The sequence below is a fragment of the Schistocerca americana genome, chromosome 4, assembly GCF_021461395.2.
Source record: "Schistocerca americana isolate TAMUIC-IGC-003095 chromosome 4, iqSchAmer2.1, whole genome shotgun sequence".
Taxonomy (NCBI): domain Eukaryota; kingdom Metazoa; phylum Arthropoda; class Insecta; order Orthoptera; family Acrididae; genus Schistocerca; species Schistocerca americana.
In genome coordinates this window covers 585,599,402-585,623,581 of record NC_060122.1, presented here as the reverse complement: position 1 = coordinate 585,623,581, position 24,180 = coordinate 585,599,402, and the positions used below count along the sequence as shown (strand labels likewise).

The following is a 24,180-nucleotide window of genomic DNA, read 5'->3' as shown; positions in this document are numbered from 1 at the left end:
TCACGTAGACAAGGTTTAAGAACAAAATATGCGATGTCTAGAGGCCAAGATTATCCGTGATTGATCTGGTTGCCTATACTTGCAAATATGAGTCTACTGAATTTATTTCAAATAAGCAGAACGAAATATTCTGACACTGAAAGTGAAATATGTTTATATTAACAATATATTGTATGGGCAACTTTAAGTCACTACGAGAAATGAAAGTTATTCATTTTATGACGTCATGCAAGTAAAACATTATAAGGAATTAACTATGAAATAGTACTATACACCCAAGTTCAATATTCTCTGAGTATACCACTGGATGCGATAACAGTCAGTTGTACGTCGTGAAGTAAATATCGAATGTGACCTAGAGGAATATCGTAAACATAGCCTCCGAGGGATTCCAAAGTTCATGTACACTCCTGGAAATTGAAATAAGAACACCGTAGAACACCGTGCATTCATTGTCCCAGGAAGGGGAAACTTTATTGACACATTCCTGGGGTCAGATACATCACATGATCACACTGACAGAACCACAGGCACATAGACACAGGCAACAGAGCATGCACAATGTCGGCACTAGTACAGTGTATATCCACCTTTCGCAGCAATGCAGGCTGCTATTCTCCCATGGAGACGATCGTAGAGATGCTGGATGTAGTCCTGTGGAACGGCTTGCCATGCCATTTCCACCTGGCGCCTTAGTTGGACCAGCGTTCGTGCTGGACGTGCAGACCGCGTGAGACGACGCTTCATCCAGTCCCAAACATGCTCAATGGGGGACAGATCCGGAGATCTTGCTGGCCAGGGTAGTTGACTTACACCTTCTAGAGCACGTTGGGTGGCACGGGATACATGCGGACGTGCATTGTCCTGTTGGAACAGCAAGATCCCTTGCCGGTCTAGGAATGGTAGAACGATGGGTTCGATGACGGTTTGGATGTACCGTGCACTATTCAGTGTCCCCTCGACGATCACCAGTGGTGTACGGCCAGTGTAGGAGATCGCTCCCCACACCATGATGCCGGTTGTTGGCCCTGTGTGCCTCGGTCGTATGCAGTCCTGATTGTGGCGCTCACCTGCACGGCGCCAAACACGCATACGACCATCATTGGCACCAAGGCAGAAGCGACTCTCATCGCTGAAGACGACACGTCTCCATTCGTGCCTCCATTCACGCCTGTCGCGACACCACTGGAGGCGGGCTGCACGATGTTGGGGCGTGAGCGGAAGACGGCCTAACGGTGTGCGGGACCGTAGCCCAGCTTCATGGAGACGGTTGCGAATGGTCCTCGCCGATACCCCAGGAGCAACAGTGTCCCTAATTTGCTGGGAAGTGGCGGTGCGGTCCCCTACGGCACAGCGTAGGATCCTACGGTCTTGGCGTGCATCCGTGCGTCGCTGCGGTCCGGTCCCAGGTCGACGGGCACGTGCACCTTCCGCCGACCACTGGCGACAACATCGATGTACTGTGGAGACCTCACGCCCCACGTGTTGAGCAATTCGGCGGTACGTCCACCCGGCCTCCCGCATGCCCACTATACGCCCTCGCACAAAGTCCGTCAACTGCACATACGGTTCACGTCCACGCTGTCGCGGCATGCTACCAGTGTTAAAGACTGCGATGGAGCTCCGTATGCCACGGCAAACTGGCTGACACTGGCGGCGGCGATGCACAAATGCTGCGCAGCTAGCGCCATTCGACGGCCAACACCGCGGTTCCTGGTGTGTCCGCTGTGCCGTGCGTGTGATCATTGCTTGTACAGCCCTCTCGCAGTGTCCGGAGCAAGTATGGTGGGTCTGACACACCGGTGTCAATGTGTTCTTTTTTCCATTTCCAGGAGTGTATGTTCTTCACTAAATGAGCTTTCTCAGCAGATAATGTACCGATGATAACACAGACCTCTTCCCTCAAATATACGTTAGGTGAATAGTCTGCTAAATGTAATGTTACGTCGGAGCAAACTTTGCGCGCCTGTTCATGAAGTTTCCACATACTTGATGACATCGCCGGCAACTCCGAGTATTTATTCTCGCCCAACCAGCCACCATGTCATCCTCTGTTGGCATCCATCAGCAACCACTGGACAGCCGACGTCCGTCTGAAGGCCACCAAACATACGTTGAGAGTCATCGGACATTGTGGTCCAGGGTTCGTCGCCTACCGTGCCGCGCTGATTCACCAACTTGTGGCCTCGTGCAGTGACCCAGACTGATGACGTCACGGCCGCCCCAGCTGGTGCCTGACACAGCGCTGCGTAATACGCAGCCAGCCCCACCGCTGCACCGTCGCTTTCGATCCTCCTTTTCGTCTCTGACAATGCCCACTGGATGAATAAGAGAGTTCTTGCTGAGCTGCTGTGGCCTCCATTTCCGCCAACTTGCTCCTGACTACCATTCAAACCCGATACACATGGATGGGCTACACCATCAGCAACGGCTTGTCACCCAACTAGTAGTGGCGTCACGAATCCCACCGCTACATTACCTTACCAGCGGCTGCTCTCCACAGAATATGCCGTTGCCTCACATGAGGCGTTAGGCCATAATTATGCGGTTCGTACTGTGTGGTCCCGCTCGGGCTCTGGCGAACAACTTCGCTGAGGATCCTCACCTGCTCTCGGGTTGCACTTTGACATCACAACGGACAGCGTTTCTGCAGGCTTCCACCCAATTCATGTCGACTTTTAAAAGAGGAATGTGACATCTAAAAATGAGTGATATAGAAGATTTCTCTTTGTATTCAGGTTTCATGATTTTGAATTCTTTGCGACCTTTGTTCTAGGATGCTTGTGCCGCAAGGTATGCTGGAGAATTTCTGTGAAGTTCGGACGGTAAAAAGATAGGTACTGGCGGAAGTAGCGCTGTGATGACGGGTCGCGAGTCCTGCTTGGATAGCTCAGTCGGCGAGCACCTGGCTGTGAAATGTCTTGTGGTCGATTCTGATTAGGCACGTATTTGTAATCTGCCAGGAAGTTTCAAATTAGTGCGCATTCTGCTGCAGACTTAAAATTCGCACTGGAAGAACCACTCTTTTTGATTCATAAAAAGTTCGATGTGTTGCAAATATTAACATTTTACCTCCGATATATTGTCAGATACATGGCGATTTGTCGAAAAGTCGATAATTGAAACATTGAAACTTTTGCCGTTGACGGCGCTACTCATCTAATCGACGCAAAGCCTCTAATTCTTACCGTTCAAACATCACACCTTGCTTTGAATTACCTGCAATTACATTCATACTGTTGCAATTTTCCTGAACAGTCAAATGTTTCTAATAAATGAATTGCTACTTGCCTCATTAGCAGCTTCTCTCCGACGGTCCTGCGCACTTTGATGGCTGGGCAGATGGTAACCCCTGGGAAGGGAATCTGGTAGAGCGGAAAGTTGGTGCTGACCACCGAGGTAGTCGTCGGGCTGTCGCGGTACTTCCTCCACGTGTCGGAGATGGCGGTCGCCGCGAAAACTATCGATATGGCGATGGCGATAAACCAGCATAGTCTATGAACACAGAAAAGATCAAGACACATGTATATTTCTTTTGTACTACTCGATTTGTATCCATATGTGGATTAACTGATGCTACTGGTCAGCTACACTGACGGAAATGGAAAGTTGTGAAGTTGATCATCACTTAACGGATGTTAAATAATTAAATACTGATTCCATTCGGAACTGACATCCATCGTCAGCATCAGTATGTAATGAGACAACCAAGAATGCGAATACATGACATGGTATATCGTGATACGGAAGCAAACAACGTCCGAATATAATCTTGAGCTGTTCTTTCCACCCCTTAAACACACACTCTGTCACATCATGAATATTGCTGGCTGAAAGGTGAATAAAGAAATACATCATCCTATTGGAAAATAAAAATGGTTCAAATGGCTCTATGCACTGTGGGACTTAACATCTACCGAGCGATGTGGCGCAGTGGTTAGCACAATGGATGTGCATTCGGGAGGACGATGGTTCAATCCCGAGTCCGGCCATCCTGATTTAGGTTTTCCGTTATTTCCCTAAATCACCCCAGGCAAATGCCAGGATGGTTCCTTTGAAAGGGCTCGGCCGACTTCCTTCTCCGTCCTTCCCTAATCCGATGAGACCGATGACCTCGCTCGCTGGTCTCCTCCCCAGAACAACCCAATCCAACTTAACATCTGAGGTCGTCAGTCCCGTAGACTTAGAACTACTTAAACCTAACTAACCTAAAGATATCACTCTCATCCATGCCCGAGGCAGGATTCGAACCTGCTACCGTAGCAGCAGCGCGGTTCCGGACTGAAGCTCCTAGAACCGCTCGGCCACAGCGGCCGACCATCCAATTGCACTCCAGACGTTCTTTGTGAGTGATAAATCAGGCGACCGGTAAAGCCTGTCAAGGACCTCTGCAGTCTCAAGGCGTTTGTGGAGTGAACTACATTGTGGGGCTTTGAATTATCATGTTAGACTGTGCGGATTGATACTCTTTATCATGACTGGTGTCAGAAAAGGGTTTACCATTCTCGTCACATATTGGTGAGCATTAAGTTTCCCTCCAACAATCACTATATCGGCCCTGTAGTATTCTACAGCTCCTCACAACTTAATTCTAGGGCTTGCAGTGGTACAGATCTCGAGAATCTTGCTATGTATCACCAGATCGTCTCCGGAGGCCTTCCCATCGATCTGAGTGTCACAAATGGGTGCAAATTTCAAAGCTGAACGCCGAAGGATGCAGCTCAATGCTCCAATTGGCTCTAGCTACGCACTACACAAGTCTCTTTGGGTTTGGTGTCAGCAGTAAAAGGCGCCAGATCAACTTGAGATGTCAAGTCAGTTTCCAGTAATCCAATCCCGGCGGTTCTTCGTAACTGTCTGTAATCACTTCCCTTATGTCATCGAACTATTCGGACTATTGTTCAAAGCCTGTTGAACAATACAACAATCTTTTCTTGGCGTAGTCCTTTTGGAAGGACCCATGACCACTATTCTTGCCATGAGTTCATTTCTTCATCTCTCTTTCTGGAGTCATTGCAATAGAACCAAACATCTGTGAAATTTGCTGGTGTGATGCTCCCCTGTCCCTCACGCTCATACAGAAGGTAGCAACTGGCTGGACGTGCATCTTCTCTAGGCAAGTCGGGTTGAGAGCTTCGTGTGAAAAGTTCCAGAAACGTTAGACAAACCCAATAGTCATGATATACTTGCACCATTCTTCATATCTTTTGGATAGAAAATACCGAACGTCAGCTCGCTTATGGATGAAAATGAAGTCAAATATTGTAAAAATGGTTCAAATGGCTCTGAGCACTATGGGACTCAACTGCTGAGGTCATTAGTCCCCTAGAACTTAGAACTAGTTAAACCTAACTAACCTAAGGACATCACACACATCCATGCCCGAGGCAGGATTCGAACCTGCGACCGTAGCGGTCTCGCGGTTCCAGACTGCAGCACCAGAACCGCGCGGCCACTTCAGCCGGCTCAAATATTGTACTGTCATGGAAGTATTGTAGTATCAGTTTGGTTGCCTTTGGTCAAGGTGCTCATGGTCTGACACCTCCATATCCGTCAGTGTATATCACGATGTCTTTGTTCTGGTATGCAGCGATCTTCTCGGATTATCTGTACACTAAGTAATTCGTCTTAAAATATGGTTCTCACAAGCTTCGTATTAATCTGCATTCGATGCGCTGATTGTCTCCGGAACCGAAAGGATATCTAACAAAGCGACGCAGATAAACTCACCGTGTCAAGGGTGTCCTGTGGATTATTCCAATCAGATGCCACTGCAGCCAGAACAAGAAGTCGCTACAGGTGACCCAAATATTTCAACATCTAATACTCTCACTTATAATGACCAAAATGAAAACCATTCCGTCTAGATGCCACTTTCGTGGTTGTCATCTATGTTTATCAATCTAAAAGACACGTGCTTCATTCTAACAGCTAATAAAATTTTGATTAAAAATAATGAGGCTTGTCCGTTGAGGACTTAGGTTGCCAGCATTCTGTCAAAAAATACGGGTCGAGAAAACAGTTAAGATACTTTCTAGTAAATAAGTTGGGAACTGTAGAATGAAGCGATGGTCGATGAGCTGCTGATGCAGAAGCAACGCAGACCAATCCATAACAAACAAAATTTTCTTCAGAACATGCTTCAGCCTTCTAAAATATTCTCACAATGAACTACTTAATCGCAACTGAAAATAAAATTTCGGAAGAAAATTTAGTCGTTCATTCTAACATTCGTTTAAGCATTTCTCTGGGCTGTGCGTTGAAGAGGAGAAGAACAAGAGTTCTAAATTATGAAGACGCCTATACACTGATCAGCCAGAACATTATGACCACCGACCTACTATCGATATAAACTTTGCCAGGCGATTGCAGCCTCACCTGGCGAGGAATGACTGCTAGTCAGACACACGCACGGTGCTAGTAGTTCAAATGGTTCAAATGGCTCTGAGCACTATGGGACTCAACTGCTGAGGTTATTAGTCCCCTAGAACTTAGAACTAGTTAAACCTAACTAACCTAAGGACATCACAAACATCCATGCCCGAGGCAGGATTCGAACCTGCGACCGTAGCGGTCTTGCGGTTCCAGACTGCAGCGCCTTTAACCGCACGGCCACTTCGGCCGGCGGTGCTAGTAGTATCGGTAAGCGTGCTGGCCGTGTGTAGAATGGGGAGGGAGCGCGATTTATCTGCGTTTGACCGAAGATATATTCTGATGGTACGGGGACTCGGCACGAGCATTACGGAAACTGCACGACTTTTCGGGTGTTGCAGGAATGCTGTGGTGTTTTCAGCAATTGGCGAAACCAAGTGAAACTACGCCCAAACGTAGTTGGTCACCCCTCATTACAGATGTCGGACGTCATAGGTGGGAGAGACTGGTAAAACAGGGTGTGCGGCCAACTGTGGCGGATAAACATCAGACTTTAATCTGGGCAGAGTGCAATTGTGTCTGAACACACGGTGCACCGAACATTCCTAACGATGGGCTTCCGCAACCGACGATCTATACATGTGTGCCAATGTTAACACCACGATATCGGCAACCACGACTGAAAAGTGTACGTGACATCGGCACTGGACGCTGGCACAATGGCAGAACGTTGCATGGTCGGACGAATCTCGATACCTTGTTCATCATGCCGATGAGAGGCCGCGAATCCGTTGTCTTCCAGGGGAACAGCTCCTTGACAGCTGCACTGTCAGACGGAGACAAGCTGGCGGCGGCTCCATTTATGCTCTAGGGAACATTCACGTGACCATCCATGGGTCCAGCGAAGCTCATGCAAGGAACCATGATGACCAAGGACTATCGTATGCTGTTTTCAGACCACGTACACTCCTTCATGACGATCATGATTTCCGACAGCGGTGGCATTTATCAATAAGATAATGCGCCATGTCACGGTGCCAGGAGTGTGATGGAGTGTTTCCAGGAACACAGAGTTCTAATTGATGTGCTGTACCCTCCCCCCAACTCGTCGATTTGCTGCACTATATTTGTCCAGACAAAGTTCACGCTTAGCCTCAAACGTCTCTGTTCTTCAAAAAAAAAGTTCAAATATGTGTGAAATCTTATGGGACTTAACTGCTAAGGTCATCAGTCCCTAAGCTTACACACTACTTAACCTAAATTATCCTAAGGACAAACGCACACACCCATGCCCGAGGGAGGACTCGAACCACTACGGTCGCAGGTTCGAATCCTGCCTAGGGCATGGATGTGTGTGATGTCCTTAGTTAGGTTTAAGTAGTTCTAAGCTCTAGGGGACTGATGTCCACAGATGTTAAGTCCCATAATGCTCAGAGCCATTTGAACCATTTTTTAGGACTCGAACCTCCGCCAGGATCAACCGAACAGTCCATGATGCAGCGCCTTAGACCGCTCGGCTAATCCCGCGCGGCTCTGTTCTTCGACGATAATCTATAAACATTCTTATTTCAGTCAGTTTTTGTGCTTTTTTACTGATGTATCTTTTGTTCGGATTCATTTCTTGTCCGTTCCACCAAAAATTACAGCTAGGTTTATGGACGTTCAATTCTTTCTTTCTGGTTTCGGTAGACTGGACAGTCTCCAGTAAAACACGTTCTAAAAAATCAACGATAGTCTTTAAATACTTAAATAATACCGTTTTTTTACGTTTCTGAAATGATTTATAGATTGATTAACATGAGCTATTTTCCGTCTTTTTGAAAATAAATTTTAAGGGACGTCTTTGTAACGATAATGAAGCAACTTAATGCACAGCCTTGAAAGCAGTAGGACTTGCAACAAGAGACGATAAGTTCAGAGTAGAAAGGTTAAGTTGTTCTGTGAAGAATTGAGTGGTAATGGAGCTAATAGATTAGTATTTGTAGACGTGTAATTTGGGAGAGTAGGATACATGGACTTTGGGACAGGGTAATACGATGGAGGCTGTGCATATGGGGAAGGATGTATGAGGAATAAGATTGGAAAGAAATGGAACACTGGTGTGAGAGAAAAAGGAGAGTGGTTTATGTCTGATAAGAAAGGCAAAGTTCAAGACGGATTCAATTTCCTGGTATGGGGAAGCTATTGGAGTTGCGTTGAAACAGGATACGGCGTATATAATGGTGTACAGTTGGCTGGATGTGTTGATATTCGCTCGAAGATATGCCAGCATTGTGAACTAGAGGAGAAATGATAAGGAAGTAGAGGCATTTTATGAGTGGGTGACGGATTCGTGTAGGAGAAGTAGACAGGTGGGGTAAGTAAGACAAAATGGCTCTAAGCACTATGGGACTTAACATCTGAGGTCATCAGTTCCCTAAACTTAGTACTACTTTAACCTAACTAACCTAAGGACATCACACACATCCATGCCGGGGGCAGGATTCGATACTGCGACCGCAGCAGCAGCGCGGTTCTGGACTGAAGCGCCTAGAACCGCTCGGCCACAACGGCTGCCTTAAGTAAGACAGAGTATATGGTATTCAAGATTATGGGGGTACTGATAGAAGATGGGTGGAGAGTGGAGAGGATATCCAGGCATTAATGGCAGCGAGGAGAATGATTCGGAGCAAAGCATTGTAAGTGCAGATAACTGTGGAGGGATGCATTCCCCAAGTGCAACCAGTTCGTAAATTTGTTCTGCAGCGGACACTCTATTGGGTGGTTATGGGGTTGGGTTTCGATGTGGGTTTACAGTCAAGTGTCAAGGTATTTTAGGATGATAGGTAATAGGATTAAGTAATTGGATTTGGAAGGGGGCACTGTGAGTTTCAGGAGGTGGAGTTACGAGAGACCATCGTATTAATGTCAGGAAGAGGAGAAAGTGGAGAAAGTGAACAGGAGCAGGTGCTTTAGCGGATTTCCTGGAGAAGACTGGATTTTGGGTACCTTCGATGGAAGGATGATGGATAATTCTGAATCGCTAATGGAGACACGGGCTATTACTTAGGAAGGATGTAATGGGTCGACATGACAAATTAGAAGGAATGTGGATTTTGCGTTTTTTGTAGTAGGTGAATAAATTTTAGAGCTATTAGATTGTGGCAGCTACCCCCGGAGACGCACCGGTAAGTAGAGTGTGTTTACCTGGCGGCGCGCCCGCACAGCCCGGGCGCCAGGTAGCGGAAGCCGTGCAGTGTGGTGCCCTGCGCGTACTCGGCCAGCACGCGGCGCCACATGGCGGACACTCGCTGTCCTCGCGTGCCGCGACGCACTACACGCACCTCCGGCCTCCCGCAAACACTCCTCATTAACTGTGGCGGCAGCGGCAGCGGCGACACGTCGATTGCAGTCTCCGACTCTCTGACGACTCCTCTCTTTTGTTCCCCATCGACTGCCTTCGCCGCAGAGAATGCTTTAACGGCGTACCGAACGCACAATATAAAATCAGTTAGCGCACACGTAATGGGAGACTCGAACAAAGAGTTGACGATTTCCTCGCCTGCTGCAATGGTCGAAACTGTAAAACACGCTCTTCTAGGGTACTGAAATTAATAATACGTTTCTATACGACCACCCTCAATACCTCGCCGTTGTTGTTTTTCACTAGGTTGGTTGGTTGTTTTGGGGAAGGAGACCAGACAGCGTGGTCATCGGTCTCATCGGATTAGGGAAGGATGGGGAGGGAAGTCGGCCGTGCCCTTTCAGAGGAACCATCCCGGCATTTGCCTGGAGTGATTTAGGGAAATCACGGAAAACCTAAATCAGGATGGCCGGACGCAGGATTGAACCGTCGTCCTCCCGAATGCGAGTCCAGTGTCTAACCACTGCGTTTTCACTAGGCACGGCGCGGCCTGTGGGAGAGGGTACTGGTGTCAAGTCCAGTCGAGTACGGAGCGTTGGGCCTGTTTACGAGCTCTAATTTCTTCTCTCATACTCATGATCCCTACGCGAGGAATGCAGCGGGGGCAATAGAAGAAAAAACTATGTCGGACTGTTGGCTCGGAGACTCCAAAGGGTAGGTTCAGCCGCCTAGTTGTAGAAGGTTTTCTTCGGGCGTGCACAGTGCACAGTGGCCCTTTTCTTGCGGGTATGTGAGATTACGGCCATTGTGTGGTGTTGTGTTTGAATTGTAGGATGATGACGAGAGAAGGGAGAGGGTGAAACCCGTTGCTGGCACATAGCCTACTTCTTTCTAATGGCACCAGCTGGACAGTCGGCAGTAACGTGTCCATCCGAAAGATTAATCGGCGTCCGATAGTGACATATGCTTGTACTGAGGAATGGTAGAAGACTCTTTGAAAGGATAACTTTATTAATAAAACACAGCTAAGCTATAATGTCCTTGGTTAAATGCCTACACAACTACATACAAAAGAAATATTTCTCTTGTGACGATGTCTGTGATGTACCCACACGACGAAACTCGGAGTCGTGGCAGAGGGCGGCGTGAAAGCCTGGTACGTTACTGAACCGGTGCTGCCAACGTTTGACAGGTGACATAGTACAGGTGAAGACCACAACGAATTCACTGTGCCTGGCGGCACGGAACGCAGTGACGAAATTGTTGATACCGCCAACTTATAGCAGTGGGACTGAACTGTTGATGTGGATGGACAGAACTGCTAGTATTGCTGACTTGAGCCGAGGGTTTAAATAACTTAGCACGTTCCGGCGATAGCCTAAACAATCGGGCCCGGATGGTCATCCGCGTGCCTCTGTGAGAGCTCATGACCTGGCGTAGCAAAATAGTGCCCTGCTGACAGCGCTCTCTGCTCTGACACGTATACTGCGTATCGGTGAAGTTGCCGCCCCCATACGCTGTGGATGCGACTTGTAGCTCCGTGGTAAACAACCCAGTCGTAATGTCTCGGTGCTGATGAAAGCCGTTTACCCATGTCCTCCTGGTGGGGCGGCTGCCCGCACGACTTGCCTGGTATGCGGAGAAATCGATTACCAGGCGGATGTAACACACAATATATACTCAGCAAATTTGAAGTTTGAACAAAATAAATTTTGACAATAAACAATAAAGGAGTAGTGGCTTATTATACCGCCTCTTTCTATATCGCAACAGATCGATACAACACAAAAGATACCTTCCCTTGACCCTCACTCTATTTAAGTACTTAAATAGTAACAGTAGGGAGAACAGCAAGAGTGTCTAGCGTTGTTAGAAAAATCTAGAAGCCCTGTCAGACAACACAACAGTGCTGCTGTCCTACCTGCCTGCACAGTCGAGGTCGCTAACAGCCCTCACTTTGCGACCCACTGAGGAAAGCTTTGGAATTTAATACAGGACAATGGCGGAAAGGAACTTTAAGCCACCACACCTGCTTGCCTTGCCGGCCAGATTCTAGCAGTGACAATTTCATCCACCTCCGAGTCGACAACCACCGCACAGGCGCGCATTACCAGCGTCGGCTACGCTGGTGGATGAGACAGCAGAACTACTAAATCGTCTAATTTGAAACCTGATTTTCCAAAATTGTCTAACAGGACCTCACAGTCAATCTTTCCCTTCTTTCTGTGATTACTACTTAAATATTTAAACACGCGTAGAGTCATTGGAGGATCTCTTTTGTTTCATATGGGCTCTGTCGACCTGTTACGATATAGGAAGACGTGGTCTAATAGGCCGCCACTGGTGGTATAATAGGCCGCCACTTTATTGCACTTCAACTTACTTCAAACTTGCTCAGCACTTACTATGACATGCCTTTCACTTATGCACTTATGAGTCATACAATTTTTCAAATATCATGCCTGATGTCAGAAAGAAATTTCTTTTATGGAAGCTTACGCAATATGCAAAAAAAATTGTTCTTATAATATGAGGCCCGTGGTATAAGTTAAAAAAATTACAAGAAACACACTTCCGTTAAATTAAATGTAGTTAAATGATTGTACAAATTAGAAATCATCTCGATGATCGTCCACATATTTTTTTGACTCTTTTAGATCCATTCTTTGCTGGATAGTGCCATTAGATTTCTTATTATGTCTTGCTTATTTATTTTGAATTAGGCGTTAACACTTTACGAGGATTCCGCAACAAAAAACTGAACAAATGTTCCAGAGTTATTATAATTTGTGCTCTCTTATGTTACAGGCTCATGCTGCCAGAACCAACGGAGCTCATAATTTCAACACCATCATCTTTTCAAACAAAATTTATCATCTAACGTTGAGTATAAAGTATAATATAAATACTGTAACATCAATCTTGATAGGTGTGTAATACAAGAAAAATACCATAATGCGTATTTACATAGGCATAGCTGTAGTAATACTGCCACAACCCACCACCTTGAAAAGTGTTTGTCGGCGGCGAAAAGAAGATAACCTTCCATGTCACTGATTGCGCGGCCACTCCCGCCGGAGGTTTGAGTCCTCCCTCGGTCATGTGTGTGTGTGTGTGTGTGTGTGTGTGTGTGTGTGTGTGTGTGTGTGTGTGTGTATGTGTGTGTGTGTGTGTGGGTTGTTCTTAGCATAAGTTAGTTTAAGTAGTGTGTAAGTCTAGGGACCGATGACCTCAGCAATTTGGTCCCTTACGAATTCACACAAATTTGAACATTTTTTCAAGATAACCTCGCTGCTCACTGGTAAAACCAGCTACTGCGTCAGAGCGCTCTACAGGCCTAACTACGATCTAGTATTTGTAATTGATAACATTCACCACCAGAATGGGAAGCTTTGTATGTACATACAAAGGGGCAAAATAACTAGCTGGCGCCCACGATAGGCCTTTATCCACAACGGTTGTGCGCCTTTGGATTCCTTAGACGTTTCACCCAAAACAATTTCATAAGTACCTCTGAAATTGCTCAAGAGAAAGTCTTACTAGGGGATTCGGCACGGTCTGTTCAACAAATGCACAGCGGTTTTCACATTTTGCTTGTTTATGTGCAGTATCTCGCATTTATTCGTATTTAAGAAGAATTGCCGTGCAGTAATTAACATCTTTGTTACTCGTTTTTGACTCGTACTTTCAGTTTTGTTTGACTTCGGCCTTTCAGAGTAACATACTGTGTTACGTCAATAAACCAAAATATTTAGCCAAAGCGTTATTAGGATATTCTGAATGATTATTCAACAAAGTGGTACGGTGTCTCAAATTTTTCGGAAAATTGGGAAGGCGGAATGTATTTGTTCGCTTGAAATGTCATTTGCAAGATATCGTGTGAGATCGAACCGAACTGTGTTTCACACGGAGTGGTATATCTCCACAACAGATGGGTCATGCCTGTACTTGTTCCTCGCGCCGTACTTCCTTTGCATATGACGTCGTGGTACCACTGTAGGCGTATGCGCCTGATTGTTACGGATTAGCTTTGTGTAAAGTTGTAAATTGGTGTTGCTGGAAACTCGTTTAGCTGGGACTCTGATTCGAGTGTCATTGTGAAGAGCTTGCATAGCACTTATAAAGACCTAAGAATTAAAAATATTGGCCCGAATGTAAGTGAAAATCGACATTGAAATAAAAATTAGAAAGTAATGATAAACGTCGTCTCATATGACTAGCAAATCTGCCTGTAATTATATAAAACGCTACTCAGAGAGAAACGCGTTTCGATAGGTATCCAAAAACTTTTAAAAGTCCACAGCGAACGAGGAAGCTATGGTAGTGTCGGAAAAGAAATGGAAAACCGGTGCAAAGTGATTATGTAGCTGGCCGATCGGACGCACAGTGGGAAGCGATAGTAATAACTTGTGATTTATCTTTTCTGTAACCATTATACTACTCTGTGTAACCACTGTATTAAAGATACTGACCTAAATTTCGTATTAATACAAAACATTTTTTATGATTTTTACCCGATTTTTTTTTGCAAAGAATTTACTGCGTGAACACGAAATGCACACAGAAATATTTTAGCTCGATGAAAGTCGTTAAGATCGAGAGTACAATATGCTTCGGTATCCTGCAACAGACTAACACGTTGTCTTCTAGTCTGTGAAGTTACGTAGAAAATGTCGATGTGTGTCAGTGAGATTTTACTACGCCGTGGTCATCTGGGTTATATCTGTGGCTACTGAGTCAACGGCGGGCCGGTTGTGTGCGCCATACCGACATAAAATCAACGACCACCTGAGGACGTCCTCCGCATATGGGAGCGAAACGATGGGGCTCCCTAACGGATCACCCAGGCCACAACATAATAACTGGGAAAATTTTAGTAACTTTAAGCTTTACGACTGAGCGAGTTTGCATTTCACAATGAGCTTTAACCGTTATGTTGTCAGAAGCATGTTGGAGAAAAACAGCCTTCTCACTAGCATCGAAACTAAAAATGGGAATATCACCTACTAGACATGAGTCTGCAGCAACAGTCACATTTCTTCGCTGTTAATAAAATCACTCGACATCAGTTATGTAAGGAAGAATTAATTTAGTTTAAATTCTCATCTAATTCTTAGGGAAGGAACAGTTGTGGCATTAGGTTAAGGTTATTTAGAGAACCACAGCAAACGAGAACCAGTATAGTTGGGTGAATTATTGAATTTCTGCTCCTCTTGATTTCGATTGCAGGATTTTTGGCGGAATGTCAAGGGCTGGTATCCATTATTACAGAAGAAATGAACGATTTTATTCACCAGAAGTTACAGCAGTGAAAGCAGTTGATCTTAGAGAAAGATACAGGACGTACATAATTATCGTGAAATATTTCAAGGAAAGTACAGTTACACCGTTTCAACACTAAAACGCAATGGCTACCCCTGTACAGGTGGAACACATTAACAGAAACCAGCTTACAAGAGTACGGATGTATCGAATTTTGCCTCTACGAATCTCTCCTGGATCCAAGAGCACATATGGTGCAGGTGTATACTCAGTCTGTTAGGGAGTGTAGTGAGCTTTTGGGAGCTGCAGAAAAGACTGTTCGTCAGTTGGTCTGAGAATTCGACTCATGGAGTGAATGAGTCGGGGCACTAAAACGTGAGGTGGCACAGTGGCTAGATCACGGTCGATAGCTAATTAAAGAGAAAATGTGAATAATGTGTTCATGTGCATGTACTCTGAATGGACTTTAGATAGACGTAGGTAAAACACACTCATGACATAATAAACGCTGGGCTGTATAATTTCAAAATGTTTTTCGATCAAAACTTGGTCACTGAGCTAGTTTTATAGAAGACTGGCGGTAGCAGATTGAGTACACTCGTGCCACAGAGTCACACGCTTACGGGAGTTATTACAATGATACAAGCACCTCGAGAGTAAGTTGCTCGGAAATGCTGTCTACAAATAGTGCGAACCCGAATCAATACTGAGACCATAAAGTTTATAAAATCAATAAATGACCGAGCAACTTACTAGCCGCTGACACATTTTAAGATGACCGGTAAATTATTTGATTTTATGTATATTCTATAAATAAATTGTTCATAACAAAGTGAAGGATTTTTCTCTGTCTCTAAAGAAGATTTACTGCTATTCTGCATGTACCTTACCATAACCTAAGTATTGTCATTCAGCTGTTGTCAGCTACACTTGACCGGCCAGAAAGTAATGTGGGTTCAACAGAAAATTAAAATTACGAGTACAATATTGGACCCCGGCAAGAAAAGTAACGCAAGTGAAAATTCGACAGTTTCTAATTTTATCACTGAAAAATACGTGTGAAGTGTCCCGATGTGCACTAAAAAGGTCACGTATCTACCTCGCAATTCATGCACTTGGTGACAGTGGTGTCAGTTTTGTTGTAGGCTACTTCATGATTCACCACGACAGCGAAAGTATCACTTCAACATTGCTACTAGCAGGCGTGCATGGGTCATTCAAGAAAAGCAGCAAATTCTGAGTTGTGAAATTTTTCATGTATGAGGTTAAACGGAATTTTTAATATCATTGATTATTACAATCTCAGTGATTATACAGTGTCTGCATCTTACATTACAATGTCCGTCAGACGTGCATACACGTCTGATGGAACAGACATTGTTGGTTGGTTGGCTGATTTGGGGAAGGATGCCCTTTCAGAGACACTATCCCGGAACTTTCCTAAAGCGATTTCGGGAAAGCACGGAATACCTAAATCAGGAAGGCCTCATGCAGGTTTGAACCGTCTTCCCCTTCCCCCCACCCCCCCCCCCCCCCCCCACCCCACCCACTGAATGCAAATCGTGTGTGCTAATCACTGCGCTACCTCGCTTGGTGAACACTCTTTTGACGATCACAGTTGTTGTAAATATTAGGAAATTTCGTGTGTAGCAGCATATAAGGCAAAAATTTCTGCTATAAAAAAGTTTATTTTCCTTTGTGAAAAGTACTTCCACATTAAATAACACATTTATGATTCTATAGTTTTTGTAAATAGTGTTCCATAAATTGTACCTAATCTATGTTACTCACTAAATTGTATTAATTTTCATAAATTACAACTTTGAATTTTTCTAATACGATTTCAAGTTGTTTCTCTTTTTTATTTTAGCTGAAGTACCAATTTTGATTGATGGAGGTTCGAGTTTTTAGAATATCAGGAAAAGTGACGTAATATGAAGAATTAATTAATAATTACCCCCCATAACAGCTCTTATTCTACGTGTACAGAACTACATGTCCATGCGACATTTGAATAGACTATGACGGAATTTACGGACAGAATCGCTTATTTAAAATTAAGGGACGCTTATATTATTTCAGTATAAGTTTTTCTTTCAGTCGATTTATCTCAAGTATTTCATTTTTGAGTTTTGTCACTGTTCTTGCCGGGGTGCGATGTGGTAAAAGGTAATATAGACAGAATACGAATGAGAAGAAATTCAGGGAACAATTGACGAACGGAAATGAACGAAACAAGTCTCTAAATATGCTATGGAAACAGAAACACTGTCTCAGAATGCAGAGTTGCATCTTCACCCATCCATGTTTAGACGTAATTGGTGTTTTGATCACAAGAACCTCTAATCGAAAAAGCAGAATAATGGAGGGAGTATTTTTGCATCGAGATGTTTCTCTAGTAACGTGAGAATTTATCACTCTCATCTGCCCCGCACGATCATTAATCATTGCTATCATTCGCTCTCGTTATCTACGAAGTCAGTCGCTTGCGGGCAAACAGCAATCAGTCTTGTGACACGGAAAGGTGTTTGTTTTCGTTGCGCGCGAGCGCAGTTTGTGCTGGGCTCGTTAGCAGTCGCGGCGCCCCGCCACGCCATGTGGAGGCGCTTCGCGGCGGAGTTCTCCGCGCAGACCTCGCTGCACGGCTGCCGGCAGGTCGCCAAAGCCGGCACCAGCGCTGCCGGCAGGTGAGCAGCGTCCAGCAGCGCCGGGCGGGGCGCCACGTTCTAATGAGGCCACTCACACGCACGTAACCACGTTCGAAGACAATAATTCCATGTAAACATCTCAAACTGCCAGATGCTGAACATGTCCGTCATGGAAACTGTTGCCACCATATGAAACTACAGTCTGTAAGCGCAAGCTTCCGCGACCGTTGTCACTGCCAATAAAACTGTTCTGGGCTGTAGACCGTATTGTCGATATATAAAATGTTCTGACGTTTCGGCCACTATTGTAAGTGGCCTTCCTCAGGGGTTTGTGCTAAGCTGACTGTTGAGTGAGAGAGACTTTACATCTTATACTGTTTACGTAAACAGCTCCCTCCACTACTGTGTAAGATACAGTCTCCCTCATTCAGCAATCAGCTCAGCACAAAGCCCTGAGGATGGCCACTTACAATAGTGGCCGAAGCGTCAGACCATTTTATATATCGGCAATACGGTCAACAGCCCAGAACAATTTTATTGACGGAAACTATAGTCGTCTGGCCATAACAATGGCTTCTTTGATTGCCCACTGGAACTACAGCATATAAAATATCAATTCACTTTATTACACGAATAAATACGAAGATTTACATAACTTGGTACATCCTTTTCTACAGCAGTGCTTGATAATTTACAGATGTCATTGATTACTAAAGCGTCACTTTAAGCTCTAGTTAACAAACGGTTCTCAAGGTTTACAAAAGTACTTTTTCATCTGAGACTTGAATACACTTTAATCCTACTCGAAGAATTTGACTGCTTCAGTTGCTGTCACGAACTGGGCAGAAAGCTTCCTCGCTCGACTGAGTATTCACCTCCATGCAAGGGCGCTGCTGTGCTGAGAGAGAGGGCGTGCCTTCTTTAGCCTCTCCCATTCGTCACTGCGGATTGCAGCGAGACATCTCTAATGTCTGTAATATCGATATGCAATTACTGACTTTGGTGTGGCTTCGCGATCTTTGTTTAGTATCACAGAAACGACGTCTGTGACACCAGGAAGTACTTCCACCATCAACATTACCTACATCATTTTTCATAAAAGTTTAATCATCATCAATCCTGCGTCCGGCCATCCTGATGTACGTTGTCCGTGATTTCCCTAAGTCGCTCCAGGCAAATGCCGGGATGGTTCCTTCGAAAGGGCACGGCCGACTTCCTTCCCCATCCTTCCCTAATCCGATGAGACCGATCACCTCGCTGTCTGGTCTCCTTCCCCAAACAACCCAACCCAACCATCAAACCCGCCGTAATATTCCATACCATTCTTAGGCAACACTGGGATGGGTCGTGACTGTGAAATGTTACGAGCTGGCAAGCACTACTACTGTTGACAGCCTCAGACATTACACAAAAATTATTTAATTAATGTTCTTAAACAATCTTTTCAGGATCAGCGAGGTAAAGAGTGATCCTAGTTACGTAAGAACAGTGGCATGCTATCAAGATATTTATCACAAAAAATCAAGGTAATTGCGAAATGGAATCTCTACAATTACAACATTCAGTTAATTCCACTGGTCACACTAATTTAAGATTGCCCAACACATGCCTTTTTTGCAAAAATCGCGTTCCCCATTTTCACGACAGAAACACTGAAATGGTTGATACTGTCTAGCCTCTTTATTAGTAGGAATCTCTACCCTGAGTGGCGCTGACATCACAGATCTCAGAGAGTAATCTATTGGAACTGGACATATTTATAATTACGATTCCCTACGTCTCAACCTGTGGCACATGTGTCACCATAAAAAGTCGAGTGGAGAGCACATCTGCTGTGTCGATTTGTGGAAGATTGCGGACGTCATGGAGACAAAGTGTACGTTCAGATGTGAATTTAATTACACAGAGGACGTGTGGTCGAGCCTGCAAACTTCTGCATTCGAAGTTAAAAAAATACAGAATCAGTTCATGAGTCAATATAATCTGCTTACACACTTGCCAGGAGCAGACTATGCCGCAGACAAACAAAATGATTCTCCTTCAAGTGGCACGATTGGTACTTCCTGGGACTAAGTTTGAGTGTGTGCACTGGACACGTTGTCAGCCATATCTCAAACAAATTATACCCTCTCCAGCTACTTGTGCCAGCTTCATACCCACCAGGAGTCCTCTGGCACATTCTGCTTCAGTATTAGCAAACCTCAGTTCAGTAATGTGAACACTTGATTCAGCCAATTACAGTTTTCATTACAACCAGATTAGGCGCTGCAGTCATGGACTGTGCGGCTGATCCCGGCGGAGTTTCGAGTCCTCCCTTGGGCATGGGTGTGATCGTTTGTCCTTAGGATAATTTAGGTTAAGTAGTGTGTAAGCTTAGAGACTGATGACCTTAGCAGTTAAGTCCCATAAGATTTCACACACAGTTGAACATTGTTGAACAACCTGATTACCTCCCACTCATTCTAACCATGAAACCGCTGGCCATCCCTGAGCAGTTCATACTAAATGTTCTAGAAGCTAGGGCGTAGCCAATCACAAGGACTCCTGGATACAGTGGCGGGAAAATGCTATGCATTTCTTAACTATTGTCTCGAAAACACCTGTGGACCCATCAGGTTAGCCGAGAGCGCTAATGCGCTGCTTTCTGGACTCGGGTAGGATCGCATCCGCCCGGCGGATTACCGACGTCGGCTGGTGTGCCGACCTGCCTGGATGTGGTTTTTAGGCGGTTTTCCAAATCGTGCTTCGTGAATACCGTTCTGGTCCCCCCGTTCCGCCTCAGTTATACGACTCGCAGACATCTGAACACGTTCGCACTATTCCATGAATTCCACTAGACGCAGATAGCTGGGGTACACTCATTCCATCCCAGGGCGTGGGGGTGGCGGCAGGAAGGACACTAACTATGCCGACCCTGCGAAACTGCAGGACAAGGCACCAGCAACAGAACAGTCTGCCAGATGCCCGTGCGACGATTGGAGACACGCTCTGATGGTGCCGGCCAGTGTGGCCAAGTGGTTCTAGGCGCTTCAGTCTGGAACCGCGCGACCGCTACGGTCGCAGGTTCCAATCCTGGCTCAGGCATGGATGTGTGTGATGTCCTTAGGTTGGTTAGGTTTAACTAGTTCTAAGTTCTAGGGGACTCATGACCTCAGATGTTAAGTCCCATAGTGCTCAGAGCCATTTGAACCACACTCTGATAGGGCTGAAGAACTGCAGGTTATTCTTTTTAGATGGCTGTCTTTAGTGCCCCTATTCAACCTTCGGCGATGACCCTGACAATGGCGACCTGCCCAAAGTCCGTTGCTTCCTCAGTCTCTATCACTGTCCTAGCAAATGTAAAAATAATTTTTTAAAGCATGCAGTACTACAGATTCTAGTTCTTGAGCTCCCAATATCTGCCACTACAGTTAACAAAATGATCCCTTTGGTCCCAAACGCTATAAATATGTTAATCTAATCGATCAAATTAATTAAATTGATTGATAATGTACGAAGGCAAAATACCGTCGCCCTACACTTTTTAAAAACCTTCATTCAATCCCCACTGACTTATTTGATTCGACTATTTCTCAATTACTCATTATTGCCATCTCGCCAGTCAATGGTATTCCGAGGTGTAACCAACAAGTCAAAATCATATTCGCCACCGATCAAATTGAGGATGAAATAATTTACATTGTATACTAAAAGTAATAAATGGCATTAATTCTGGAATAGTTATAGAGTCACTTATCCTACTCTCCTAATTCTTGGACTTTTAATCCAAAATGCATTATCTCAACATCGTACAAAATTCATAATTTCAAAGCTGTCCCCAGAAACTATGCCCATCCAAAAGCGTAATAGTAATGATTATCCTTCTCAAAACGACTCGAATCCCTATACATGCTCACGCTTTGAGATTCTCTGTGTATCAACATCAGTCCTCTCATACGTGGAGTATCTAGAACCGAGCACGTCTATTATACTACGGCGAATGCAAATCTAAACCACCTCTCGTTAATACCGATCTCCCTACGCAAATTCATCAAATTGACAACTCTCTGCTTCCTCTGCCTATGATCAATGGCACTCAATGGCATTTATTTTCACACAATCACTTCAAAAACATCTATCCCCCCAGAATTTCATACCCTTCCCCTCATTTCTCTTATTTTAATTCTTATCCTTACTATCAACATATCGCTGTCTTCATAACTTCCTGTTTTGTAATCCTAGCACCGATTAGTATGATCAAAATACCATTCTTGCTATGTTGTTCCATCAAGCTTTACTACTCCACCGGATGTCGTCAACCGACTAACAGCATTATATACATCGTCTGCACCAGCAATAATATCAACATCAAACCTTCTGCAGCAGCATATAACATTACGTCAGTAGTGTCTGCAGATTCAGTAGCAACGAGCCTCTAGATGTTTGCATTTAAAACACACGTCACAAGCCTCATGTTACTCTGTATAGCGCGTCCAAAACCTTAGAATCATAACTGTACAGACGCTAGAGGACTCTAAACTCAGTCTTTTGATGCAAGGAACCAATAGTCGGATGTCTACATTTCAGGCGTACGAGCTCTTGAACAAGTGACGGATGCGACGTCCATACTGTACATGCTCATGAACATCTGACTTTATTGACGCTGTCTTGAGAAACGATACATTATGCTCTGTGATGAGTATACAAGTCAACAAAACTCGAAGTTTTAATTCCACAGAATGTGCATATGGTTAGTGAAACGAAACAGTTCAAATTTCTAGGTGTTCAGATAGATAGTAACCACACGTACAGGATCTTGTTCAGAGTTTTCGAAGATGCACTATTACCCCTTAAAGGAACTTGCAAATATGCATATACTGTACAGTGCAGCATTACGTAGTACCTGGAAAGACGAATTAATGTACAAAAAGAAGTCCTTCCACTAGGAGCCACGGAGGAAATTTATCACCGTGAATTATGCGAAACGGGTTCTTTCAAGCCACAGACACTTGGTAAATATTGTTGACAAAGATTTTTTCTTATTTTAGACTTCGATGAGATGATGTTGGGTCAAGTGGGAGGAGAGCCTTCAATAAGTAAGAACCAAGTTGTCCATGAAATGCACACTTTGTAGATACAGTTAGGAGAGTAAGGGGCGGAGCAACAATTACATCCCTTAAGAAAAGAACTTGCGTAAGCACTGGGACCAAATAATTTTGAACTCAGAGTTCAACATGTCAATAGATTTTGCCGTAAAATATGCAATAGGTTTGGCAGTAGTATTTTAAACATTTGTTTCGAGCTTAACTTGTTACTACACGATATAGACACTAAAAAGGCCAATTTACGACTATCAGGCTCTTATCACAAAGTGCTCACTTTAGGATCATCTATCACATGTTTCTGAGTGAGATGGCGCAGTTGTTAGCAAACAGGACTCGCATTCGGGAAGACGATTGTTCAAATACCTGTACCGCTATCCAGACTAAGTGTTTTGCGTGATTTCCCTGAATCGCTCTAGGCAAATAGCACGATGGTTTCTTTGAAAAGGGATTTCTTCCTTATACTTTCGTAATCCAAGCTTGTGCTCCTTCTCTAATGACTGCGCTGTCAACGAGACGTTAAACTTTAATCTTCCATCCTTCCCTCATTCTGATCCTGACCCTAAAGGTTTGCATCAACTGACTTCTGAGTGACTTGATGCAGCCCGCAACGTTTTCCTCTCTGCGCCAAACTCTTCATCTAACAATGGCACTAATACACAACGTCCTCGACCATTTGTGGGATACTTCCAATCTCTGTCTTCCTCTGCATTGTTTGCCCTCTACGACTCCTTCTACTACTGATATGTTAACACATGCCATTTCGTCTGCTTATATTAATATATTTCTTCCTCATTGATTCTGTGGAGGACCTCCTTATTAATTATAAAATCAATTTTTTTTCATTCTTCTTTATTATTACATCGCAGACACATCGATCCTATTCATCACAGTTTCCTCGCAGTCCATGATTCACTTCCACACAATGTTGCGCTGCAGATGTACAATCTCAAAAAATCCTTCCACAAATTGAGGCTTATGTTTGATATACCAAAGAATGAGGAATGCGTTTTACGTCCTCCTTCATTCGTCTGTCACTCTTAAATTTGCTTCCAAGGTAGCAACAGTCCTTCATCTACTAGGTGGCCCTAAATATGGAAGTTTGCGCTAATCTCATTTTAGATGCTGCTTGACACTTTACTCTCAGTCCGTTTTTGTTTCTTAGCACACAGGTGCTGTAGTAGAAAGGTCGTATAATACTGGTACAACACGAGATGTGATTCATCCGACCAATTAAATGGTTCAAATGGCTCTAAGCACCCTGGGACTTGACATCTGAGGTCATCAGTCCCCTAGACCTAGAATTACTTAAACCTAACTAACCTAAGGACATCACACACATCCATGCCCGAGGCAGGATTCGAACCTGCGACCGTAGCAGCAGCGCGGTTCCGGACTGAAGCACCTAAAACCGCTCGGTCACAGTGGCCGGCTGACCAACTAATACGTTTCCATTGATCCGTAGTCGAATCGA

General features: G+C 44.6%; 2 protein-coding genes across 2 annotated transcripts in view; one reads left to right on the top strand and one right to left on the bottom strand.

The window, feature by feature from the left end:
* LOC124613629 (sodium channel protein Nach-like) overlaps positions 1-9,650 on the bottom strand; it is an 85,300-nt gene extending 75,650 nt beyond the window's left edge. Inside the window, exons 1-2 of the mRNA XM_047142343.1 lie at positions 9,559-9,650; positions 3,220-3,495 (exon numbers count right to left, since the gene is read on the bottom strand). Coding sequence (XP_046998299.1) covers positions 3,220-3,495; positions 9,559-9,650 — 368 coding nt within the window. The remainder of the gene's footprint in view (positions 1-3,219; positions 3,496-9,558) is intronic.
* A 7,922-nt stretch (positions 9,651-17,572) lies between these two features.
* The window catches only part of LOC124613628 (pickpocket protein 19-like), a 179,213-nt gene continuing 172,605 nt past the window's right edge, over positions 17,573-24,180 (top strand). Inside the window, exon 1 of the mRNA XM_047142342.1 lies at positions 17,573-17,664. Coding sequence (XP_046998298.1) covers positions 17,573-17,664 — 92 coding nt within the window. The remainder of the gene's footprint in view (positions 17,665-24,180) is intronic.